At 45.7% G+C, this 25803-nt stretch overlaps 1 protein-coding gene across 1 annotated transcript in view; it reads right to left on the reverse strand.

The window, feature by feature from the left end:
- Positions 1-25803, reverse strand: part of GAP43 (growth associated protein 43) — a 62894-nt gene that overhangs the window by 13430 nt on the left and 23661 nt on the right. Inside the window, exon 2 of the mRNA XM_009675201.2 lies at positions 16556-17183. Within this exon, the coding sequence (XP_009673496.1) occupies positions 16556-17183 (628 nt within the window). The remainder of the gene's footprint in view (positions 1-16555; positions 17184-25803) is intronic.

The following is a 25803-nucleotide window of genomic DNA, read 5'->3' on the forward strand; positions in this document are numbered from 1 at the left end:
GGCTCGCAGGCTCAATTGCAAGGCATCTTTCACAGTGTCTAGACACCAGCTGCCCAGTTGCCATGGAAACTCCAACTTTGGCTGAGGGGCGGGAGCAGTAAGGTCTCCAGAGAAATGGGAGTGGTGGAGGAAGAAGAGGGTGGGGAGAAAAGGGGGGATGCTCTTTGCGAAAGTGAAGTGTTAACCCTGTTACAGCTACGGGTGCAAACGTTTTTGCTTCCTGGAGAATGGCAAAGAAGTGCCTCTCCTTCTTTCTTCCACTGCCATTGCCTTCCTACACACATGGCCAGAGCCAAGTCTGAAGGCTGAGGCAAATTATATGCCTCTTGTTGTTTGGTGTTTTATTGCTGCTTGCTACCAGCACTTCTGCTTTTCCTACAGCAAACCAAAACTTTGTGTACAGTACCTATAACGGGGCCATTGCAATCCAGCTAGGACTTGGGGGAGCGTATCAGAGAGGTCAGGTTTTTCAGATAGTGAGATCTCCCTTGCAAACAGTGCCTCACTCTCAGCCACCATCACCACTGCAAGCAAGTGCAGCCCCGAGGAGGACAGGTGCTCCAACCTGGTAGGAGTGTGATCTGTCACAGTGCTTATTCTGGGGTGCTTTGTTGCACTAGAACATGGTCAGCAAATTGAAGTCTATGCAACACAGTGGCTGAAAAGGAGGTAAAGAAGCCTTTTTAGTATGAAGGTGCCCTGGAGGCAGACGTCTTGCACTGATGTTGAGTGGCATCCCCTCAATCGGCTGCAAAGCTGCCGGCTTTGATGGACTCCTAACAAGGCTCCATGCTCTTTATAGCCAGGGAGCATGAAATGCAGAAGAGGGAGATGGCTTACTCGGGGTCTCCCAGGCTGTCAGTAGTAGAGCTGGGATCAACTGATCTGATCTCTAATTAGTTGCTCAGTAAACTGGTTTTCAGAGTACTCCACTGGAGCAGAAAGACTCCCCACAACTGAGCTTCCAAGCTACTAGCTTCTACATCCACTCCCAAAAGAAGGTGTGCCGGAGTCAAAGGTGCCTCTTTGGAGACACTCAGAGCATAGCCCTTCATTTTCCACTGCTTGACTTTCCAGTAAGGTAATGTACTGGTCTTTTTAGATCTAGTATCCAGATCAAAGAGAGACCTGATCTTTGGTAAACTCGGATGTTTGTGCAGGTCAAGAGCTGCCTCTATTGTGACCTTCCGAAATTGCTCCAGGAAACTGACAAAATAAGTATTTATCTGGTCATCATAACCATAACAATGGCCCAACTCACAGTCATGGAAGTATTTTATTGTTATGGTGTCCCAGTGAAGAAAGCAAATGCTTTTATCTGCATTTTAAACTAGGTAAACTGTGAAGAACAGGACTGTGGTCAAACAAAAGCTGTGGTGTACCCAGGAAGATGAGTCACCTCTGTTTTTCCTTCCAGGCTTTCCATCAACCACTACAGATACAATGGCACTTTCACAGGTGTGGTGCCTTGGTCTTGGTGCTCAGCAAAAAGGCTTACAATTTCTGAAGGAGCCAACAGCCTCAGATGTTCCATAAAGTCCAATCTCAGGCCAAAACCGGAGGTATAGCAAGCCTGATAATATCTTCCCTCACCCCACAACCATCACAAGAAGGCAGGAAGAAGACAGACATTTGTGACTTCAGCTTCCCTGAAACAGGAAGACCTGAGAGGAAATAACCTACAACTTATCCTTTATTCTTCTCTTCCCTGCAGATTTTACATAGGTCCTATATCAGAAAGCCTGCTCTTTTGAATTCCTTAAATACCTTGTGATTCGAACAGCTTGAATAAACAGGTTTTTATTTGCTTCCAGCTGTGGACTATAACATTTGGCAGCAGCTGTTGGCATATGCATTTGGAAAAAAGATGTCCCCATCTCATATAATAGTGCTCTTTTGTGTCACCAGCTTTTCCTGCTTGCAGGGTTAAGTTCTGGAGGGTAGTTTGGAAACGGAAGGGGTGAATGGGGAAAGAGTACTGAGGTCTTGACAAGATGTATCCATTTATTCTTTAGCCTCCCTGTTGTGGCTGCCCCATGTGAACATAGGAGAGAAATCAGAGCAAGGAAGATATAAAAGGGAATGCAAATGCCTAGAGCAGATCATGGCTAAGTGAGCAAAAGAAGCACTTAATTAAAGTGACTGATAGATTCCTATACAACCAGCACATTCCTAAGAAAGTAATTAATTCAAAAAGTGAAGGTTACAACAATCTCCGGATGGAGATTTGGCTTTAGAGTGGCAGATGCTGCAGTAGCATATTGAGTGACAGAAGTTTGGTAGCCAGATCAGTCCCTCAGAGATCTGCTCACCTATGGCTCTGCTGATCATCCTGGCAATTGTGGTCAAATGGATAAGGAGAGAAAAATGAACCAAAAAGGTGGCAGAATACTGCTATTCACACACTGCTGATCCTGAAGTAAAGAGGGTTAAGAAGAGGTAGAAGCATGCAGAGTGCCAGAGCCTTTGGGGTCCCACAGCTCCCACCTTGTCATACAGGATAGGCTGTGAGGTTGCTCTCCATCCCTGCCCCAGCAAAGCTGGCCAGGAAGAAGAGGCCAGGGGAAGAAGTCTTCCATAATTGCCACAAAAAGGTCTAGAAATTCCTTCAGTGCTTCCAGAATTAATGCACTGCTCCTCCCCCTGTACTCCTCCCCCTTCAGCTGTCAATGACAGGAAAACAAATTGCTCCAGCCCTTACTACAAACCACACTCCCGCCTCCCTCCTCCTAGTCCAAAAGACATGTGCCATTCATAAACCGCCTGACTGCTGGTCTTCATTATTAAACCCTAGAAGGCTGATAAATCGGGGCTTCATGGAGCCTGCAAGCCTCCAACAACCCAGATTGCCATGGAAACCAGAGGCAGCCTCCATCTCCAGCATGAAATGATATTGATCTAGCTGAAGGCAGGGAATTACAAGCAAGGAGAGGATATAAAATGTCTGTTTTTCTTCCCTTTCCCATCTTCCCGCTTTGTGTTTGAATTAAAGAAAAATTTCATTTAGAGATCATTAGTGTGGTTTAGTCCATCTTCATATCCCAAGGCTCTGCAAATTTGACGCTAACATGAATTATGCGGCTGTTGTCAGGCTTTCCACAGCCATCTTGTTGATAAACGTCCCCAGCAGTTGCAACATCAACAACATCAGCTCTTTGCATCAAAGATGTTAATATTTCCCAGATACACAGCTTGTGTGCCTTTGCTCGTTTGTTTCAACAGGAGCAGGCTGTCAACTAGGAGCGCCTGATGGCAAATCCCCACTTGGAAACAACGTGGCATGACACGGCTGATGCAGAGCAGCCTTCTTTTCACCTGGAAGTCCTTGTCTGGGACTGCTAAATCACAGCCCTCCAGGGGTGGAAAGACCAGGAGTCACAGTGCACCCTGGAAAACACGGTGGGGGACTGGACCCCTTCCCCAGCTCATACGACCAAGGCCTGATCCTCCCTTGTCTGTCACCTCATCCCTCAGGGGCCAGGGACAAAGCATAAGGGTTGGACAGTGAAATGCCAAAGCCTGTCTTAATGCAGGAGGTTGGACTCAATAATCACGTCTTCTGCCCTGAGAAATCTCAGCATTAAGGGGCACAGCTGATGCATACCCAGAAAGCGCTATGCCCTAGCAAAAAGGAAGGCATCGGGCAGCCATGCAGCTGGCTCTGGGCATTTTCAAGGAGAAAAGCAGTGGCAAAGCTGCGCAGTACGAAGGAAGGAGGAGGCTGGCTGGAAAGTCTTTCATGAGGGCTCATGTTGCCAGCAGCAGCGTTCCTTGTGAGGATGACAGCAGCTAGCATCAGTAATTCTGATTTTATTTGAAATATGGTCCTTTTTCTCTTTTCTTTTTTGAGGTAGGGGGGAGGAAAAACCCTCTCCAGGTTTGCCTCCCACAGGAGGGACTTTCCAGGCTCTGAACTTGTTGAATGCCACATCAAGCAAATCGGGGCAGCTGCCTCGCAAATAGCCATCGTGGTTTAATTGCCTGACAGGCTTTTCACAATAAGAATTCAATTACGCAGGTAATGAATTTGGCCTTGACGCAAAGGGTACCCCAGTAAACCAGCTGCAAACATCTCTCACTGAACCCAAGGGCCTGGTGCCACAACCATGACCCCAGCTGGCCACTGAGGCTGGTCTTCCCTGCCATGCAGTGAGGAGCTGAGCACGGCAGAGGGCACTGCCACCATGCTGGTGCCCACCGCAGCAGCAAGGCTGCCCCTTGGGCCTCCCACCATGAGCCCAGGCCTTGGCACAGCACTGTAAGCCACCTAGATGAGGAAGTCCCCCAGGCAGGGGACACCTCATCAACGTATGCTGTACTGCCACTCAGGATGGCAACACACCCAGGCCGACGCACGACGCACTAACACAGCCGTTTCCTTAGGCCCATCGGCCGGCAGCGCTGGGCAAGACCCGAGCTGCGTGGCAGCTTATTTTGTGAGTGAGAAGGACACCTGGGGCCCTTTGGTGCAATAACAGAATGAATGAGGTCCTGCTAAAAACAAATAAAAACCTTATTTACTCTACAGGTAGAAACAGCAGTACATAAGCATGCTGAGTGGTGTGCCCTCATCTACTTATTTTGATTACAGAAGCCCTAACCTAAGGTGAAGCATGCTGAGTTAAGTCACCTAAAACCCCAGACAGGCAGGTTCTTCTTGATTGTTAGTGGCAAAACTTAAGCTCCTTTGTACTGTTCCTGTGGTGGAAAAAAAATACCCATACGGTGTGCTAAGATAGCACTCTGCTGAACTAGCGTAAAACAATGCTTCTTTCCCTAGTCAAAGAAAATTTCAGCACTTCCATGACTGTCCCCTAGCTGGTGCTGCCAACCTGAGGTGGTTTTGCCTTGGCTGTGGGGCAAGGCTGTAGCTGCTTCACGTGCTGCACATCCACCATGTCACAGGTAGCTGAAGTCTGCTGAAGCCCAGCCCTGCACGGATTCACGGCTGCTGTGAGTTATTGCAACTCCCACTTGCAGAACCTTGGAGCTCTCGGTCAAGGTGAAGCAGCCCATACTCTTGGCTCTGGCACCATTATTTTGATCATGGCCCTCACAGAAGCGGGGCTTCACTGAAGTATGAACCAGCCTGGGCCTGAGCTGCTCGGAAATTGCTCCGAGGCAGAGGCAGTGTGTACCCCACTGTTTCATGCTTGTGTTCTCTCCCCTGGTCCTCTGGCTGATTTTATTCTCTCTAAAGGTCCTTGGCATGGGTTCTGCATGTTGGTCACAGGGAGATGTTGTAGAAAATCCATGTGAATGAACATGTCTCTCTCACTCTTTTTCTTCTGCTGGAGCTTTTCCATTTGTATAAATCATTAAATATTCATTGGGCCAGAGGAAAAGATTGACTCTGTAGCACTGTGGTTAGAGCAATCATCTGGAATGGGGGAGACCAAGCTCTACATCTCTACCCCAACAAATAATTAATAATTTATACAAAGTGTAACAGCTCCAGCAGGGGGGATCAAGGGAAGCCTTGTCCAGCATAGCCAACAGCACAATGGCTTGCTCCCTTGCTAACTCATTTTATTTCAGCTCCCTGGTCTGAGGCAGTGTAAGGCCTGGGCCCATGTTTCTTGTTCCCCTCAGGGAGAACCTGACCCTCAAGTGCTAGCTAGTCTAAAAGCAGGCATGTTTTTTTCTTACTGCTTTCATCTAGAAATCCTATCCTTCCTGAAAGTGGTAGGTTATGGGGATTTTCGACAGATCAAAAGGTTCTTTAATGAAAAAACATTTACTGAAAAATTCTAGCCTGGCAGGACTCAGAAGCCCTGCATGGAAGTGGTTTGAACTGCAGCTAGGTTTGACTCCTTTGTGTGTTTCTACCAGACTCATGTACACAAGGGTATTTTGCTAGAAAGGAGGACAATAAGTAGTTGTATCAGTGTGCTGAAATTTTCTCTTTGGTCCCTAAGGTAAAAATGAGTGACTCCATCCATCTTTCTCACAGTCATTTGGTTTCAGCAATGAGGAAGGCTTCTAGCTTGAGGCACAAAGAAACATTTTCTTTCTCATTTTGTTTCCGTTTATTGAGTGCAGTAAAAAGTACTGGGCTAGTATCTCTTGAGGCTGAAGTCTTCTGTTTTTCCGCAAAACACGTACTTTTCAGCAGCAGTGCTGTGTGTTTCTCCATCATCCACTTGTTGGGCCTCCGCTGTGCTCAGAAGAAGTTGTGTCATGGGCCAGAGGGCAAGTTCAGTCCCCGTGCCTGACACTGTGTTAGACCACACTGATAGGCCTTCCAGCAAAGGCTTCATAGTATTGCTGGGAAGGGTTTGTGCAAAGTGCTAAACTGAGAACCCTTACATCCATTTTGTAAAAACTATTTATATTTTAAGGGTGAACAGCTTAAAGTCAGCTTTCATCTCAGCTCTCCATCACTCTCCCTTTTACACTTCACCCTACCTTTATCTCATTGCCTAATGGCACACTGGCTAGTACACAAGAAAAAGGTAGAGCAGGCAGCTGTGGGCTTCAGTGTACCCTCATCTTCAAAGATAAGCTTACATGCCTATGCCAAAACTGCTTAAAATGCTGAAGGGTCTCTCAATCGCTCACCAGTCCACTGACTTGCAAAGCTGCAGAGCCCTGAACGTCCATGCCAAACAGTGGGAGCTCTACAGGGCGAAGGGTTCAGGACTGAGCACATATGGTACAGGCTTAGGTGATCTAGGTGAGAGTCATGGCCACTCACTGTTTGGCAATAAGGAATTTACTTCCTTTCATTATGCTTTGATCATCTGAACCCCCATGGCAACTGAGTAATGGACTGTACGTGTAGACAAAGGGCTAGCCAGAAAATTCCTTTTGTGAGCAGATCTAAGATTAAGCCCACAGACTCATTCAATTTGCATGTCTTTCTAAAGTGCAACTTGGCAGACTCCAGCTCAGCGCTGGGTCTCCAGTGGCTTGTCCCTTGTTTCAACATTGAGCTCTGGAGAATCTCTTATGGTATTGATGCTGAAATCACAGATGAAATCCTGGCCTTATATAAGTTAATGAAACTTTACATTTCAGCACTGTAGTTGCAGCTATGGCTGATGAGTGTTGCCTCTGAACAGGCTGTAAAAGTTGGAAGTAAGGCAGGAGGGGACGAATGAGAGCTTGGAAAAAAATTACAGGATAGGAAACACAAGGTCCTTAGACTGAAATACATAATCTGTTATTTCAGAGCCAGATGCAGTGAGAGGACGGAGTTCTATGGTCAACCAAAAACTAAGCAGTTATGGACTGAATCCACTCAAGCTTGCATTCAGCAAGGCTTTTGACACTGTCTCCCATCATATCCTTATGGGTAAGCTCAGGAAGTGTTGGCTAGATGAGTGGACGGTGAGGTGGATTGAGAACTGGCCGGACAGCAGAGCTCAGAGGGTTGTGGTCAGTGGTGCAAAGTCTAGCTGGAGGCCTGTAGCTAGCAGTGTCCCCCAGGGGTCAGTCCTGGGTCCACTCTTGTTCAATATATTCATCAATAACCTGGAGGAAGGGACAGAGTGCACCCTCAGCAAGTTTGCTGATGATACTAAAGTGGGGGGAGTAGCTGACCCACCAGAAGGCTGTGCTGCCATTCAGGGGGACCTGGACAGGCTGGAGAGATGGGCGGAGAGGAACCTCATGAAGTTCAACAAAGGCAAGTGCAGGGTCCTGCACCTGGGGAGGAATCACCCCAGGCACCAGTCCAGGCTGGGGGGTGACCTGCTGGAAAGCAGCTCTGCAGAGAAGGACCTGGGAACCCTGGTGGACAACAAGTTGACCATGAGCCAGCAATGTGCCCTTGTGGCCAAGAAGGTCAATGGTCTCCTGGGCTGCATTAGGCAGAGTGTTGCCAGCAGGTCAAGGGAGGTGATCCTTCCCCGTCTACTCAGCCCTGGGGAGGCCTCACCTGGAGTACGGTGTCCAATTCTGGGCTCCCCAGTACAAGAGAGACACGGCACTACTGGAGAGAGTCCAGCAGAGGGCTACGAAGATGATTAGGGAACTGGAGCACCTCTCCTCTGAAGAAAGGCTGAGAGAGCTGTGCCTGTTTAGCCTGGAGAAGGGAAGACTGAGAGGAGATCTGATCAATGTGTACAAGTATCTGAAGGGAGGTTGTCAAGAGGATGAGGCCAGACTCTTGTCACTGGTGCCCAGCAACAGGACAAGAGGCAAAGGGCACAAACTGAACCACAGGAAGTTCCACCTAAACCTGCGAAAAAACTTCTTTACTGTGAGGGTGACAGAGCATTGGAACAGGTTGCCCAGAGAGGTAGTGGAGTCTTCTTCCCTGGAGATATTCAAAAGCCGTCTGGATGCGATCCTGGGCAATATGCTCTAGGTGACCCTGCTTGAGCAGGGAGGTTGGACTAGATGATCTCCAGAGGTCCCTTCCAACCTCAACCATTCTGTGTGATTCTGTGATTCAAACCTTCTCTCTCCCTCTTACAGGCTTCTGACATTTCCGCATCCGTGGGTGCCCAAAGCCTTTAAGAATAGCAAAGGGATTTTAAAGCACTTGCAACCACCTCAACTTTGAAAAATGTTTCAAAGTTAGCAGCACTAGGGAGCACCACTGTAGACTGGTCACAGCTTTCACTCCTACCTTCCCATCCCTTTCCTAGCATATTCAGTACATTGTCAGCTATAGCTCTGCAGCACTGCACCGCTTCAGCATAGCGATTTAGATGCTTTTCCAAATGTTAGAGAGATTTTCCTCTTCGTTAAGCCCTGTAGGTCACAGGTGAAGTCCAGTTATCATTACCAGCATTCCCAATTACTATGCTTTGCTGAGGGAAGATGGAAAGGTTGAACAGTGTCTTCTACCTTTTGTTTTCTTTCACGATGAAGACAGGACTCACATGCTATTTCCTTAAGAGATGGCTGAAAAGCATGTGGTCTTTTGAACACTGGATAATTGGGATCCTGCAGCATCTCTCTAAGACTTATTTACATGAAGCCTTGAGTCTTACTTCTCCTGTAATTAGGAGAACAGCATTTCCCCGTGCATCTCTGGGCCCTGTCCAAGTTTCCATATTTCTTTTTTAGTCTGCTCTGCAGCACCACAACGGGCAGGTGTCCAGCATGGGCTCCTGGCTGCCAGGACCTCAGCTGAGATTCTCAGCTCTGTTCCAATGTCCTGTGCTGGCAGTAATGTAGCTAAGGGCACAGAAAGGAAAAAGAAACATTTCCACAGACAGCATATTCATGCTTGGAGAAGATAACATGAAGCCCCTTTATATGGTACAGGACATTAGAGCTAAATGATATGCAAAGGGAGCCTTTAGCAGGGAATACAGAACCTAGGAAGAAAGGTGCAGTTCCAGTAAGCTGAAAAACAGACCAGCCTCCCCTCCAGAGAACAGCTAAGCACACAATAGGGGCACTCCCAGTCATTTATTTTCCCCCATACATTATCGTTAAGTGCCTTCTGTATTTGCTGCCTGAAAGATGTGTTTGTTGCTGTTGCCAGCAACAAAGAGAGAAAAGCTAGGAACCCCTCCTTTGCGTTTAGCTTGGAGCATGAATGTCGTTTTGAGAAATAAACTGACTGGGGACCTATTAAAATTCAGCTTGGTTAAGATGGACTTTCAGAGGTCCATTGGAGGTCCATAACTGGAGACAGCATCTATCCCATAGAGCTGATGCAAGTAGATCCCTGCATGGCAACAACTGACTTCTAAGCCTTCTGCCACTGCCTACGTTTTCTTTGGTTCTCTTGGCCACTGCCCAGCCTCACAGACAACTATGTGAATAAATAAAATATTTGTGTGGCATCTTTACAAACAGGAGATCTTCCAAGTCAGCAACAGACCTGGATGTCATTGGTGTCATCAGTGCTCAATGGGCAGCTGCGTTCAGAAAGCAAAGATATTAGTGTTCATAAGGAGTGGGACGAGGAACAATACCAAAGTTAAATGCCTTTCTGGAAATTCATGTATACAAGTACAGCCTCTTCTAGAACTAACATCTACAGTGTTTGTCACCCAATTTAAAGGATATTTGCAGAGCTAAAGAGAGTTCAGAGGAAAGCAACAAAGATGACAAGGAGCCTGGGCAACCTTTTATATAAAAAGCAGTAGAAAACATTGCTTGTGCTTTCTTCAGGATGAACAGCAAGCGCATGGTACTATGCCATCTGTGCATATGCACATACTACATGATGCTATATACTACAAGGAATGGCATGAAGTAGGGCTGTCAGAAGTTTTTGTTCTTTCTGTGATATAATACAAGTACAGGAAAATATTTAAGGCAATGGTAACAAATGTATGGGTGAAACTTCCAGCCATTGTACATTTGGTTGGAGCTGCCAGGAGAGCTGCTGACACTAAGTCAAGTCAGAGATTGGGCATTTATATAGATGTCACGTATATCCACAGTTATAATTAGTATCAAAAGAGGTAATACTTCATGCTTCAACTGCTAAATCAAATCCTAGACGGTAGAGATCAGAGATGAGTCCTAATAAAGAGGCAGTTTATCCCAAATCTGCCTATAGTAGTATTTGATGATAGCCACTGCTGGAGAAGTACATTAAATGGATGTTGGGTCTGATCTGGCTTGGCAGTTCCTATGTTCCTATACTACAGTTATTTGCACGGAGCCACAACCCCTTGGGAGCACAATTTCACCTTGTTAGGACCCATGGACTGGCAGCACAGATTTGAAGTGATCATTGAACTGCCACTGATTATCCCAGATTAATGCACCTATTATACAGCACTCGAGGAATGCCTAAATAACCTGATCATGCTGACCTGAGTGAACTTTCACTATCCAGTCCCTCTATGCATAGCAGCCATCTGCACTGTGCAGTCAGTAGTGTTAACTTCAAAGGATTGCTCCCTGGAACCATAAATCCCTGCTGATACTCTACCAGCTTGTGTCTGTCTGAAAAGTTCAGCCTACTTGATCCTAGTGTAAAGCGATTACACTGGTAATCACGCAGAGCTCTGCCAGAAGCTACAGCAACCAGCAGCTACTTACAGTTTCACTGTCTGTCTGTCTATTCTGTCCCTCATCCTTCTACTTGAGCCTTTCTCAGCTGAAAACTTGGTTATCATTTACTGCAGAAAGGCTTCCTCCCATGTGGGGATTTGGAGCATTTCCTGAAGGTGGTCTGAGTGTGGTTAGCCTGTTCTTCTCTGGAGGCCTTGTCCAGAGTAAGCCCCCCGCTCCTTTGTCATCAATAAATATGCTTAGTGCTATCTAGGATCTCATTAAAAGAGGTCAGATCCTTCTACATCGCTAGTGCAGCTCCCACCTGTGCTAGGCAGGCTACATCTCATTTGAAAATAGCAGAACTAAAGCGCACATGGGAGCAGAGACAGTGTTTCATTCTGCAGCAAAGCAGGAAACCCGTACCAACGCCTGTAGCAGGTGGTGTGTAGGATTCATGTACTCTGGGAGATGTGACATAATGTGTAACTATGTAGGCCTTCCTTGTACATCAAACATCTATTTCCAACCTCATTTTTCAAAGGATGCAGCAGCCCACTTTCCTCACCCTGCCCCTCCCATGGCTATGTGCACCAGTGCAAAGGAGGTGTGAAATACTATGCAATCCATTTGGTCATGTTTTATACCCATCCAGGCATGATGCAAAGACTAAAAAGTTCAGAGCAACTGAGAACTGGGTGCATACTTTGTCACCTTTTAGCATGTTGCAGGTCACATCTATACTCTTATTTTGTTGCTTGGTAGTACTACAGACAAGAAAATACTGGCAAGCTTCCTGAGAGTTTTTCCCTCCAGGGCAGTCAAGGGAAGACAAGTGCGCTTCCATTGCTTTCCTCAGCTGCCAGGTGTAGCAGAAGAGATAAGCTCCAGTGAAATAGAAATTGTAGTGAGGGTGTTCTATCTCATGCCAGCTACCCATGGACCAAGACTAAAATTCCATTTATACAACTGCAATCCTCTGGAGTAGTGCAGACTGTACCCTCTAGCTGCTACATGACAATAGACAATCTCCCTTTCCAAATCTTTATATAGCCAGTGCTCCCTAGGAGCAGTAAGTATTGTCCTTCTAAATATTCTGATTGAACTGAAAACAAAGAACTGATTCAACTCTAAACCATGAAAAAAGATCCATAGGGACTTGCTTCCTCTGAGGAAGTGAACAGAAGATGGTGCCTCCCAGTGTTCCTCTTGCTGGATACAGGGCCCTGGGGGAACTGCAGGCCTGCTTACATGTAAAGCAATTGTTGGCTGGCTGATTTTTCATTTCAGCTGTGAAACTGCTCCATTGTAAAGCTATTTCATCAAGCAGGAGAAAGCATTCTTCATTTCCCAACAAAAGAAGATCAATTTGTTTCCTTAGGCACAATTTACTCTTTCACATTTCTGGGCTTTGTTGTATTCTTACCTGACAATCTGAGAATGCTTTTGATGTGAGAGCTAGCCAGCTTTGGACGTGAGCCTCAAAAACCTGGGAAAGTACAAAGAGAATCTAACATTGTGTGACATTCACCTCCTCTCCTCCCCATAAGGCACACTATCCCATTTTCTTCTATAGTCTGCCATGCTGGTTGCTGATCTCACTTTAAAGCTGTGTTAACATAGACTGTTTCCAGTGACTTGGATGGAGACTTTATAAATTTAAGCCAATGCAGCTTAGATTAGAATATGGCTCAGCTTTATTATCCATATATAATTCATAAATTCCCTTCTACTACTTCTATATTTTCTACTGCTAGGTAGGTTGGCATCTAAGGGAGCCTCTGTAAACATAATTCCAACTCCAAAGAGGCAAAAGTTGGATCATAACAAGCAAGCCAATAAACATATGTCGTACAAGGATGCTCAGATAAGAGAATGCCTTTCTGGCATGCAAGTGACCCACCAAAAGGCATGAAGAGAAATAAGAGATTGTCCTCCTTACACTGAGCCCTCATTGCCCCCAGATGAAGCCCACTGACTCATTTCATAGTTTACCTGGTTGGAATCCATCCACTTTTCCCTGATGTGATACCATGAGGATTGTTTAGAAATTGCCCTGCCCCAGAACTGGAAGTGCCTGGGACACCAGATCAAGTAGTACTGGATACATGACAGCTTGGTTGAAGCCGTTTCCTAAGCTATTACCTATAGACAGGTAGAGTATATGGAAATGAGTAACATGGAAGGCTGAGGGCTGGCAGAGAAAAAAGGTAATGGTACGAAGAATAGCTCAGCCTCTCCCCTACTCCAGAAATGTTAAATATTAAGCATTAAAAATCATACAATTCTCTATCTGGTCAGTCAGCCCTTTCCTCTCTGTCCTTTTCCTGCCTTAGATGAAGTCAAAAAATCTCCCCAGGATATAAATGAAATGCCCTCATCCTTTGCTTGTGTTCACACCAAGGAAGATATCCATAGATAAAATGATGCAGCCACCACAGTAAAATGCACTGCAGATGAACATCACCACACAAACGTAGCATGGCCGGCACGCCTCACAGTAGTAGCAGCCAAGCATGCCATGGCAACCAGCCAACCGATGACATGGCTAGGAGCCAATCTGATTTATTTTTGGCAGCCTGACACTGCACACTACTGTGCCATTCTTCAGTCACAGAAATGATAAGAGATGACCTTTGAAAGCCAAGGGGATGACTTCTGGGAGAAGGGGACTGATGAAGCTGAAAGCAGATCTGTCCCCAGGCTGGCGGAATACTGAAGTGGCAGATGTTCAGTAGGCCTCCCTCTTTCGTGACCAAACCACCACAGCTCTGCCAGCAACCACCAGTGTTGTGTTTTCTGGGGGGCTGACTGGGAGAAAGGACAAGACATGGCAAATATCTTCAAGTCATATCTTCAAGAGGGAGTAAGTACCAGGAAAAGAAACACAGAGGTTTAAAGAGATGAGAGGAAGTCATAGGATGCAATTAGGAAAAACAGAACATAGGCTTTGTACGAGGAGATAATCTCCTGGCTGTGAGACCTTTTATACAATGATGATGCTCTTTTGTGGAAGATTCTTTGAAGAGGAAAGGTTTTTTTTATTTTTCTGGACATTGTACCATAGAGTATATAGCAGAACACAGTCTAACATCCTCAAAGACATGGACAAGAGGGCCTTTTTAATCTTTTTCAGTTTCTGTCTTGGATGGCTTAGGGTCACTTACCCAGCTGTTCAAGTTTGTGAATAGAAGGCTGACATCATACTGGGATAGGAATTTGGGGGTGGTGGTGGGGGCGGAAATCTATATTCATTAACATTGTAAAGACAATACCAGTTTGACTGTGGCCACAAACTTTCCATGTTTGCTTTCTGCAAACATTTGGAAGCTCAAGTATTACTGGATGAATATTGAATGAGAATGAATAGAAGCACGTGCTGGCTTTGAACACTCAAACAATCACTGAAAGCTCATTTTAAATATATATTTGATTGTAGATTTTGCAGCTTACTCTGTTGGCTAGATATTTACATAAATTACAGTATCATATGCAAATGCATACTAAATTGTAATGTTCCCACTACAAATGATGTGAAGGCCAACAAAAGCAAGCAGAAGATATTTGCAAATAATTGAGAATGCTGAATAGAAATTATTCTTTAATGACTGGTGACTGAAAAAGAGGTAAAATAAAGCAAATGATAAATTCCTATCTCTATCCATTACAACAAATTAATCTGGATAAAAATAGGGCATTAATTCAAAGCAGAATCACCAATCCTGTTTAGGAATAAGGCATTCCAAATCTTAAATGAGAATTTATTATCACTCGTTACTCAAAAATTCTTTCCTGTGTAGACAGGGCCCCAAAACACTGATTCACTATATTCTATATTTACCATTGGTAAATACCTTTGCTCCTGTATAAAAACAAAGCAGGTACAGCATGCAGCATATCAAATTAGATTTCTCAAATCACTCCCACATAGCTTAACATTTGTTTTGCCGTTCAACTCATCATACAAAGTAAGAATAAAGGGATGGAGACCTGGACCATAAAAAGATAATATAGGGGATGGGAGTTCAAGCATTACCTCTAGAAACGTCTAAATGAAAGGAGGTAAAACAAGCATCCCTTTGTAGTGTGCTTTCAGTTTAGATTCAAACTCTTCAAGGCAGCTCCCCTTGCCCACACCATAAATTATAAATGTGCTGTATGTAAGCACCTCTCTCAGTCCTTAGCTGTTCTTTCTAAAACTATATGAGCAGGAACAGAATCTCTGAGCTAGCTATGAAGCTTGGAAGTCTAATTAAGAGAGTGGGAATTATCATTTGGGGAAGAGAAGTAGTGGACCAAATGATGGGAAGGAAAAACATCAACAAGTGCAAGACTACATGCAGGGACTAACCTTTACATCAGGATGTTTGGTTCACCTTGGAATATCAAGGTGATCCTCCAAATTTTTGCCTCAACAAGCTAATGAATGCAGAATGTCTTGTGCTACTGACAGTCTCATGAACGTGGAGGCCAGAGTTATGTTTGGCACTGCTGCTTCATCAAGTTTTATGTGGTGTCCACCTCTGATGATATCTTTCTCCCTCCTCCCCCTCCTTTTTTTTTTTCTTTTAAACATTATGTGTCTTTGATAACATAAGGAAGGGAAAGAGCAAGAGAAAGAGTATCTTCAGGTCTTTCATGTGTTTTCTATCCAGACCAGCATCACAATTCAGTAACAGCTCTTCTCTATAGTTTGCCAACTCTGCCACTGTCAAAAAGGATGAATTTTGCCTCTCAAAACTTTTCACGTTTTCCCAGGGGAACTATTTAAGCAGAGTTGCAGCTTGGTCAAGACCAAAGGAGAATTGAAAACACCTCCTGGAATGATTGTTTGCATTGAATCGTCTCTTCTGTCCTCATTCACAGGGCTGTCAGGGCCTTTAATCTTTTCTCTCCCTACCTGATCTTCTTATCATGCAGGTCTGACCCAGATGACACATGTCTAAAAGCTTCACACGAGTGATACCATATGGCTGTCACAAGCTACTCCAAGTACAGGGGCTAGTACTGGTGTGGATGAAATTACAAGTGATGCTGATAACAAGATGATCCTTACTAAGATGTGGCTGTAACAGCAATCTCATCCATTCACAGGCAGATGGAAAAAAAGGCCTTTTGGGGTCCTTCTTGACCATCCCACAAGCAAGGCTAAATGACCTCCTGCAGTATGAGAGAGTTTTCCTTCATGAAATTTCCAGTTCAAGTTGGCAGCCTCTGGTGAGCTAGTATCAGCTCAGGCTGCTTTATCGCTCCACTGAAGTTGCCTGTGCTAGTGTGCTTGAGAAGGTTCATCTTCCTCTTAGTGTATGCAGTAGCTGAGGAGCTCTCCCAGACTCCTCCAAACCTCACAGCTGCCTGATACTCTCCTGCCACCATGCAGAATGGGTTGGATGACACATCCACCTAAAGGAACATGAACCTCCGGAGGAAGTAAAATATTTCCAAAAGGTTCTGGGAACCAGAGAAGAGGGTATAAGCAACAACATGCATCTCCCCCTTCTAAAACCCAGCAAGGGGATTACCTCGTTAATTCTCATTCTGATCCCTGCACTGGCTGTTGCAGATCAACCTCAGATGCACCCCCAGGAAACTAAGAGAGGCATCCATTTCTAGAGAGGCTCACTCCCTGGCATTCACTCACCTGTCTTCTCTTCGGTTTGGCTGCTCTCCACTGTCTCCATTTGGGGTTGCGCTGTTGCCTTGGCAGTAGCATCCTCTGCAGCAGGGGTGGTGGTGGCAGTGGTGTCAGCAGCAGGCACGTCGGCTTGTTTAGGCTCCTCTTTGTCTTGGGCTTCATCAGCCTTCAAGGACGGCGAGTTATCAGTGGAAGCTTTAGTGGCACTTTCCGTTTCGGCAGCAGCAGCAGCAGCAGACTTTTCCTCCGAGGAGGCAGCAGGAGTGGCAGCCTGTGGGGCTGGCTGCTCTGAGCCCGTGTCAGCGACTCCATCCCCTTTTTTCTCCTCTGCTGGCGCACTGCTGTCTTTGCTGCCCTCCTCCAGCTGGGCACTGTCAGCGGCTGCAGCTTCTGTGGCAGCGGGAGCATCACTATCTTTGTTCTCCCCCACTCCACCAGCAGGGCCTTCCTCCTTCTTGTCAGCGGTCTCAGTCTCAGAGGCCGGGGCATCTCCCTTCTTCTCCCCCTTGAGCTTTTTCCTTGTTATGTGTCCACGGAAGCTAGCCTGGATTTTGGTGGCTGCCTTATGAGCTTTATCTTCTGGTTTGATGCCATCTTGCTCAATCTTTTGGTCTCCATCCTCATTTTTTTCAACCTTTGAAGAAGAAGAGGGAGGAGGGCAGAGGAGAAAACAGGGAGATAAGTCAGGACCTGTCCAGGTGCAGCCCAGGCTCTGGTTTCATTGGGAATATCCCACCTCCCCCTCCTACTAACAGGTGGCAAATTTGGAAATAGACTTTCCATTTAGTATGGTTTTGAAACTAGGTGGCTGTAATTAAGTAAAAGGGCTGGACAGTCAGAGGGGTTTTGTAAAAGGAATTTAAAGCACCTCATCATCTCAGTCAGCAATGCTGAGAGCACCTTGGCAGCTTGGAAAGACTTGGACCAGCTGGGTTGTCTCTATTTATTCCGATTATTTATTTTCCCATCCATTCTGAAATGTACCAATTTTTTCCCCTCGTCATTTTCAGAACACTCTCCCTTGGGTTATTTGCACAGTCTTTCCAAATCCACCTATGCCTTCAATTCTTTGTTTCTTTTAAATGACACCTTGTTTCACAGGTGTGTGACTCTAATGACACTGAGCATTGTGTCCTTTATAGCTTTTTGGCTCAGGAGTGCCAATAAAGAATAGTATTGCTACCTGCCCTTACCACAGATGCACACTGTCAGATATGTACAGATATTCACACGATGTACACCTCTCAAATGCCCTGCCTGCAAGCACTTCAAGCACTGCCTCTACTCCTCCACTAATACCTTCAGTGAAGGAATAATAGTCAGACAGATATCAGCCTTTCCAATTTTAGCAGATTATTATCATTTCTCTGAGTATTGGGTGAAATTCAGCCTTGCAACAAAGAACTGGCATTCCCCATGCTTGTTTGACTCGAGCCATGTCTTTAACAGGACCATAACAGGACCTGTTCTTTCTACTGGTCTGCTACAGAAGGATAATCCTCGGCTTGTAAATCCTCACTGAATCCACCATGCTTCACCCCAATAATTTACCATGAGCCAGTAACAGTTCAGCTGCATATTGATGAAAGGATACTGTTCTATTAATATTCCCAATGGGAATCATTCAAAAGAGCTACTCAGAAGCAGAGGCACTGGCCTCTTTGCTGTCTGCACCTGGCTTCCAGCCCTGGTTCAGGTCACAAAAGAAAGAAAATGAGCTGACTGAAAAAGAGAGCAAGCATTTATTCATGGCTGTAAAGAGGAAACCACTTCTCAGGCCATTGCTACTGAGAGATGCCATTTGGGGAAAGGCCCAGGACCAGAACAGCAGGCAGAGGACACAGTTGATAAATAAACTGAAAAAAGAGTTCAGCAGTAATAAAGGAGAAGAAGCTGCTGCGGTATGCACACATGGGACTGGAAACACCATGCTTGTGAAGTGGGGAAGAAAAGACCGGTCACCCCAGCAGCGATCAGTGGGAAATAGACTGGAAGCGGTCATTGCTGTTGCAGAGCATGAGCACAGGTATGAGACACAGAAAGGCAAATATATGTGAGCAAAGCGGTGCAAGTGAATCCAACACTTGGCTACCAATGTGCCAGAGCTGGGACCCACCACACTCCTCCAGGCCCTCAACAAGTACAGGATTCCCCGCTCCAGCACTTGCGCACAAGCAGGTTCGTGCCAGCACCTGTAAGGCTCGCCGAAGGGCAGGCTGAGCAACAGCAGCACCTACTCCCCTATTCTGCAGGTAAACAGAAGTGAGCTGAAGGGGGCTTGGCTGCCGAGGAACGAGCAGTCCTATATCACCAAAGAAGATAGCCTCTCCCCAGAGTTGTGTAGGACAGGCCTGAACTTACCAGCACACATGTCTAGGGGTGAGACCAGGTGCTACCATGCTTATGTAGGGAGAGAGTGAAAAAGCTCATGAATGAATATCGACTGATATTAGCATACAAGATTCAGCATAAGGAGTTTTCATGCTTCTGCCAATGCACAGGGAGAAAATGGTTGTTGTGTCTATCGTAAGGGCAGAGCTGAGCACCTACATCTACTCTTCCCCAAGTGCTTTCAGCAATGTGGTATGGAAAGTGGGCTTTCATGTAAACGTCAGCTTGTCAGGCAGCAGGTGACAGTTATGTGTAGAGATGATGAACACATTAGCATGTGGTAACCATTCATGTGCATCTTATAACCTGTTCTTCTGCCTGCATTGCTAACTCTGAACCTGCGTTATTCAGTGTCTACGGTAAGCTCTCCAGCATTATTTCAGCACAGGTCTACATGGGGATGGAAGCAAACCAGAAGTATCTTTAAACTAGCCTCTTCAAGGAACAGTTATGACCAGACAGGGTAGTGTGGAGCTCTGTACAGGTTCATTTATCTTGTTCCTTAGGCAGGTTTTGTGGTTTGTGCCAAGTCCTGTGTTGCTGTGGCAACATTACTACTAATACCTGGACTAGCTGTCTTAAAGAGAGCTTGAGCATGTCTGCAGTACACTGAAGCTACAGCAACATGGACATACACTAACTATCCCTTTCTAGCACTGCATAACACTGATTGAGAGAGAGGCAGAGCTAAGGTATATAAGGTGTGTGGCCAGTTTCAAAAAGCTGCAGGGTTGGGAGACTGGAAAGAAAACTTAGATATAACCACAAGACACTTAAGGTCCAGTCTCGTATTCTGATTCCTGCAAAACCACTAGAAAATGTGACAAAACTATTAAACCCTGGGCAAAGAGGAAACTCCCAGGGTGGAAGGGGGAGCTCTCTCACCACTGGCTTTGCTCCTCTCACATCCTGGGTACCCTCCTGCCCAACTAGGACAGCTATTATTAAGCGTGATCTTGCCTCTGTGACTTTTTCCCCCAGCGGAATTACCTAGTTACCTGAGCTCACCAGCAGCCCTGCAAAGGTTTATCTCCTTCCTCCTGCTAGCAGGAGGTCCAGGGCATGGCAAGTCCCAGAGTCAGCTCTCCTGCTATTCTGACAGATGAATTCCTGGAGAGCTGTGATTGTGGTGCACTGCAGGGCCCACCTGCCTCTCTGCTTGACCTGGCAGAAAAAGGGAGAGGATTTTTTTTACCTCCAGGCATGCTGGACTGAAACCTCTCACCTGCATCTACCACATTTACAAAACTGAGAGACTCCTTTGCTACTGTGATGACATCGTTGTTCTCTTATCTCAGTTGGGATGACATCAGTTTGAGTCCTTGCCAGCTCACAAGGTTCAAAATTGCAAATTGTATTTCCGATAGGGTGCTTTCAGCATCATTTCAGAAATAAAAGATAAGAAACGTGAAGCTAGTGTAGAGGCAGGGTTTAAGGTCATGGCTGAAAGGAAGGTACTAATAGTCTGTGCCAACTCTAATTGCTTTTAGTCCGATTTAGGAATTCCATTTCTATTCAATGTTTCCCCCTTGAAGCATCCTGGACATCTGAAATGACACATTTTCAGGTTACTGGTCTGCAGGTACTTCTGGGCTAGGACACAGTATTCAGCTGATATGTATGTCATGTTGTATAACAATGGGTTGGGTGAGAAACAGATCGTTCAGAGGGAAACTTCTGTTCTCACGAAAAGAGACAAGGGCTCTTCATCTGTGAATTACACATGCAGCAGATAAACCTTAATTAAGGAAGCTACTCAAAAATAACCTGTACACAGTGAAGCTCCTGGAAAGCAATTTATCTTCCTTGGAAAGCTAAAAGGGTGAGTCAGCTTTGCCAGGGTGTATTCAAAGTCATCTCAGTGGAAAACAAGAAATCTATCTGTCTTATCTATCTGCCATCCGTGTATGACATCTTGGTTGTAGTACTGTGGCTTCTGGAATAAAAGTGATTATTATTACTAGTAGCATTTGTATAGAATCCAGAGCCCCCAGCCAAGAATCAGGTCTGTTAAGGATAGGTTTCATATATTATTATTTAGTCACACACATACTTCATTTACACATTTATGTATAAAGTAAATTCATACTAGAACTTAATATTGAAATGTCATGATACGATAAGTGTACATGCAGCATCCTGTCATCCTCATTTTTCACAGACATATACTCTGCTTCGTTTAGTGTGAAGCAAATCCATCCTTCAGTGCCAGGAGGACTTGAAATCACTGAGACAGGTTGATATATAGTTACAAGGGTGTATAAAAGGACATACATAGTCAAACACATGCATTTTTAGTTTGGACCATCTCCACATATCCACAAAAGTAGGTGTGCAAGACAAGGCTTTGCCCACATAAAATGCACTGTTAAACTTTTATGTTCCTATCTACACATCCAGGACATAGGTAGGGCAGACGTTAGTTCTCAGGTACCGGGAATGTGGAAATTGTATTGACTTGTGATTGACCCAGCTAGATTTCTAATCCCTGGCCTTCTTTCCACCTTCCATCTCCAAAAACAAAGCCTACAAAAGGGGCAACATAGAGCTAAGAATGAAGAAAGCATTGCTATAACCTCCAGGCCCATCTGAATGTCCCAAATCCCATTACGGCAGGAAAGGTGAGATGGAGAGACCAGATGTTTCATAGCTGTTCTGTGTGTTTGCAGCCACACATAGGCAAACAGTAAGACAGGAGAAGACTGAGTGCCTACGTCCTTGCTTGCTGTTTGCCCGTTTCTGTCTTGTGGTGCTGAATCACAGCTCCTGAGCCCAGCATCTCCCTTGCTTAGCTTTGGAGAGGCTGACTTGCCTTTAAGAAAAGCAGACAGAGAAATGAACCAGAACCGGAGAAGGCCAGAAAAATAAACACATAGCTTTCTGTCTTTTGGAAACTAGGTTGGAGAGATCAAGAAAGAACTTTTTGTTCTGTTAAAAGGTCTTTTAATCTTATACGGTCTCTTCTGCTTCATACCAGAGGCCCTGTTTCTGTACCTCTGTCTTTCCTGGTGTTCCTCCGCCCAACAATTTACAGCATGTATCACCCTCCTTTAACATTCATCTTAAAATCAGGCTGCTATACACTGAAACATAACCCTGCTTCCCGCTCCCTTCTGTCCTTGGATAAGAACTCTTCTTTAACTTGACACCAAACCCCAGAGCTCTTGGATTTACCCAGCCATCTCCTGGCATTCTGAAACTTGTGTGCCAGGAGTCCAGACTTAGGGTTTACAAAGCTTTCACCAGAGAAGACATCAATACTGGCCAAAGCCTGCCCACCTGTAGGACAAGTGACAGTTCTCAGTAATCCATTCCATAGCCCAAGGGGAAATGTCCCCTATGTTACCGTATTCTTAATAAAACTTCCTTGTTCTCTATGCAGAGATACATGGACCCCAAGTTGCTGCCTTCTCATGACACCTGCACTAAGGTATGCATGGAGATCTTTCCTTCAGTTAACTAGGTGAAGTAGTCCTGGGTCTGTGATATCATTGCCTGTCACGTTTGTGGGGTTAAAGTACGCTTCACCCAATGCTATAATCTCGACGAGAGCACAGTCTAGGTTTGTACTGGCATCATTCAAGTTCACTTGGGCCCAGACTCACAACAAAATTTAGACACCTGACTCCCACTGATTTCACAGGATTGAGTCACCTCAATGTTTTTGTGGGCCTGGCTCTGCATGACCTGATTTGTCTCAGAGACAGCATTTAAGGAGCAGAATGCTTTAAAGAAAAGACCAACTGTCTCCCCAGAAGGAGCAATGCATGGACGCATGAGAGAGAGAAAAGACTTTCACGCCTTGTGAAGTGAGGAAGCAATTTAGCACAGAGAACAGCTTATTTTAACCCAGTTAAATGGTGTGAAGACACCTGGCTAGAGGATGGCACCTCTCAGCTCGACCTGTCTGCAAGGTGATGAAACAAACAGAACTCCTTTTTCCAAGCTGGCTGTGGTGATGGTGGGAGAAACACCCTGAAGAGGGAAAAGGTTACTGCATCTCTCCCAAGGCTTATTGAGGATGGTTCCCTAGTGCATAACTAGCAGGGTACTAGCTCTCCATTTTCCAGTTCCTCTAACAATGGAGTTTCTACCCTTTTCTCTATAAGATCCTCTCACACTTAGGAAAATTCCCTTCTATTTTCTAGTGCTTGGAGTGGAACAGGCTAATGATGATCAGGCAGATGGAATGATGTTGTTCACATATGTGTAGGGTGACTAAGAAGTGAGGTATAAAGTAACCATTTAGCTAAACTGGACATATTTAACTATTTTAACTGTGCCTTCTCAATAATTCTGTTATACCTGCTTCAGCCTTTTTTGTGACTCTCCCCTCTGTTTGCCACTCTGTTTCTGTTAATATGGTGATCAACCGTTGTGTCCTTTGCCACCTTGAAGGCCCTATATCTCCCCTGGTTAAATAGAGACGGACGCTCAGTAATGCCTGTGTTGCCTTTGTGGGCTGTGTCAGAGAAGGAAGACCCTCGACCCTGAAGCTGGTGCAAAGTGGCTCATATGGCAGGGATGCTTACTGGAGTAGAGCAGCTTATAGATGTCTGTGAGAAACAGCACTTGCCTTAGGCCTTGTCTGGGGTCTGCGTAGTGCTCCTGTGGTGTGAGGCACACGATGCGATCACTACATCTTTCTGTTCAAAGTACCCTAAACTCTCAGCCAGAGGACTGGGCTGCAGCCCACCACAGTGGTGTTTTTATAGAGTAATGTCGAGGGCTTGTGTTTGTTTATCCTGAGGCATGGCCTAACTGTGTGTGAAGGCACTCAAAGGGATAAGGCTTGTGAGTACCATGTTGAAGGCCTTGGGTGCTTGGCACAATTCACATCTATGTTCTTGCTTCAAGCTGGATCTTGGTGCATACTGTGCTGGGAGCTGTGCCTATCCTCCCTTTTAGAGGGAAATACTTGTGTTGCTCCAGAAGGAACCAGCCAGCAGGTGTTCAGATCAAGAGACCAGAGCCTGGGAATGAAACAGGAAGCTATCCAAGCTGACAGTGTAAATGCTTTCCCGAAATAGAATATGCTAAAGAGATTCATCAGAACGGCCAGGTGAAAATTTTCCCTTGAACTATGCTTTCGTTAGAAAAAAATAACATCCAAAGAAGGCAAAGAATATTTCAGCTGCTTAGACAGAGACACAGACTTGAATATCATGAGAATATTGAAAAATTTTATCCTGACCCAAACCCTGTGGCTTAGGTAGACCTTTTCCCGGCTTTTCAAGCAAGGACAGTTGCTGCTATATGACTTAAAGTAATAACTTCACACTCTGAATCTCTGCATGCTCTCCTGATCATGGCCAAGTAATGAAACCCTGAATTAGGAAACTCTCCCTCTGCCATCGCTTTTATCTCTCTCTCTCTCTCTCTCTCTCTCTTTCTTTTTTTCTTGCTTAGTTTTGTGTTCCACAGAAATTTTCAGGGAGAAGTTGTTAATCTCCAGTGGCTCAGAGAGACTGTCCCAAGAGAGCTGGACATGCTTGCTTCCACTTTAACCGCAACCAAGGGCCAGAGGTTAATTTACAACTCAGACTTGCTTCCCTGAGGTCTAGTGCAGGCAGTCACTGAGCCTACCCAGAGCACAAGGTTAGGCTGTGTCTCTACAAGTTTGCACAAGCAGCAGCAGTTCTACACCTCTTATCCCATTCCCTCTGTGAGAACACAGTGCTGCGCCCTCAGCTCTGAGGCTGGGAAGCCTCTCTATTTCTCCTCAGCCTTAGTAAATCTCTCTGAGGTTACCTGGACATTTTCTGGGTTGCACGTAGTTGTTATGAGGAATTTTGTGCTGGGACCATCCATCCATGAGCAACAAGGCTGAGGTCCCACACACCCATTTCACCTGCAAAGATACCACTAACTCAGCATCCACTGATGCTCCCTGCTGGCTTGCCCAGGATTTTTGCAGCCAGCAGAATAGCAGTGAAAGGCCCCAAGGCCATCTAGTCCCTCAATCCTCTTTTTAACTTGCCTGTTAACCTTGAACCTCTGGTACCTCCTGCAGGCAGTGACTGCCAATGCCATGAAATCACTCAGCCTAGTGACAAGAGAGAGCTGAGCATCAAGTAGCTCCCTTCCTGCTTGGCTGTAAGTGCAGGGCGGTGTTTGTTCTATTATTATTATTTTAATTTATGTCACTGGAAATGGGGACAATTATCTTCTGAGAAAGCATTTACAGGTTGTTAAAATCAAACAAACACCCCCAGCAATTAGGGAAAGTAAGGCATGGATTAATTCCCAGTGGCTTGGGAAACTGCTTGGAGGGTGGGCTTTGCCAGCGCAGCTGGTTGAGTGCTCCTCATGGTGGCTGGCCTCCCCTCTGGAGGCTGCCCCCCAGCACAGACCCAGGGAGGCGGCTCCCCCAGCATAGTCCCAGGCCATGCCACAGCGAGGGGGAGAGCAGTGAAGGGGAGGTATGGGGCTAAAACCCATGGAGGGTAGATAAGGCGCTGCAAGGAGCTGGTCTGGAAGGGGGGAAGGCTGGAGGAGGAGAAGACAGAACTGAAGGGAGAGAAGGAGATAAATGGGAGTAGAGAAGAGGGAAGAACAAAAGAATCAAATGGAGAAGAGAGAAGGAAAGGCAGAGAGAGAGGTAAAACCTGGCCAAAGGTAAGCCACTGAATAGAAAAGGGACAAAGAAATGAGGCACACTGAGAGACACGAGATACAGAACAAGGGAGAGTGAGGGGGGAGAGAGCGAAAGAGAAAAAAAATCACTGATCCACGTGTGAAGGGTGTGATAGAGAGAAATGTCAAGAAAAACAGGGCAGCTAAATAGCCAAGCAGCGTCCCCTGGAGCAGACCTGCATGATTGCCCTTGCCACAGCTGAAAGAGCTGTTGGCAGCACTCTGTC

This window comes from Struthio camelus, chromosome 1, assembly GCF_040807025.1.
Source record: "Struthio camelus isolate bStrCam1 chromosome 1, bStrCam1.hap1, whole genome shotgun sequence".
NCBI lineage: Eukaryota > Metazoa > Chordata > Aves > Struthioniformes > Struthionidae > Struthio > Struthio camelus.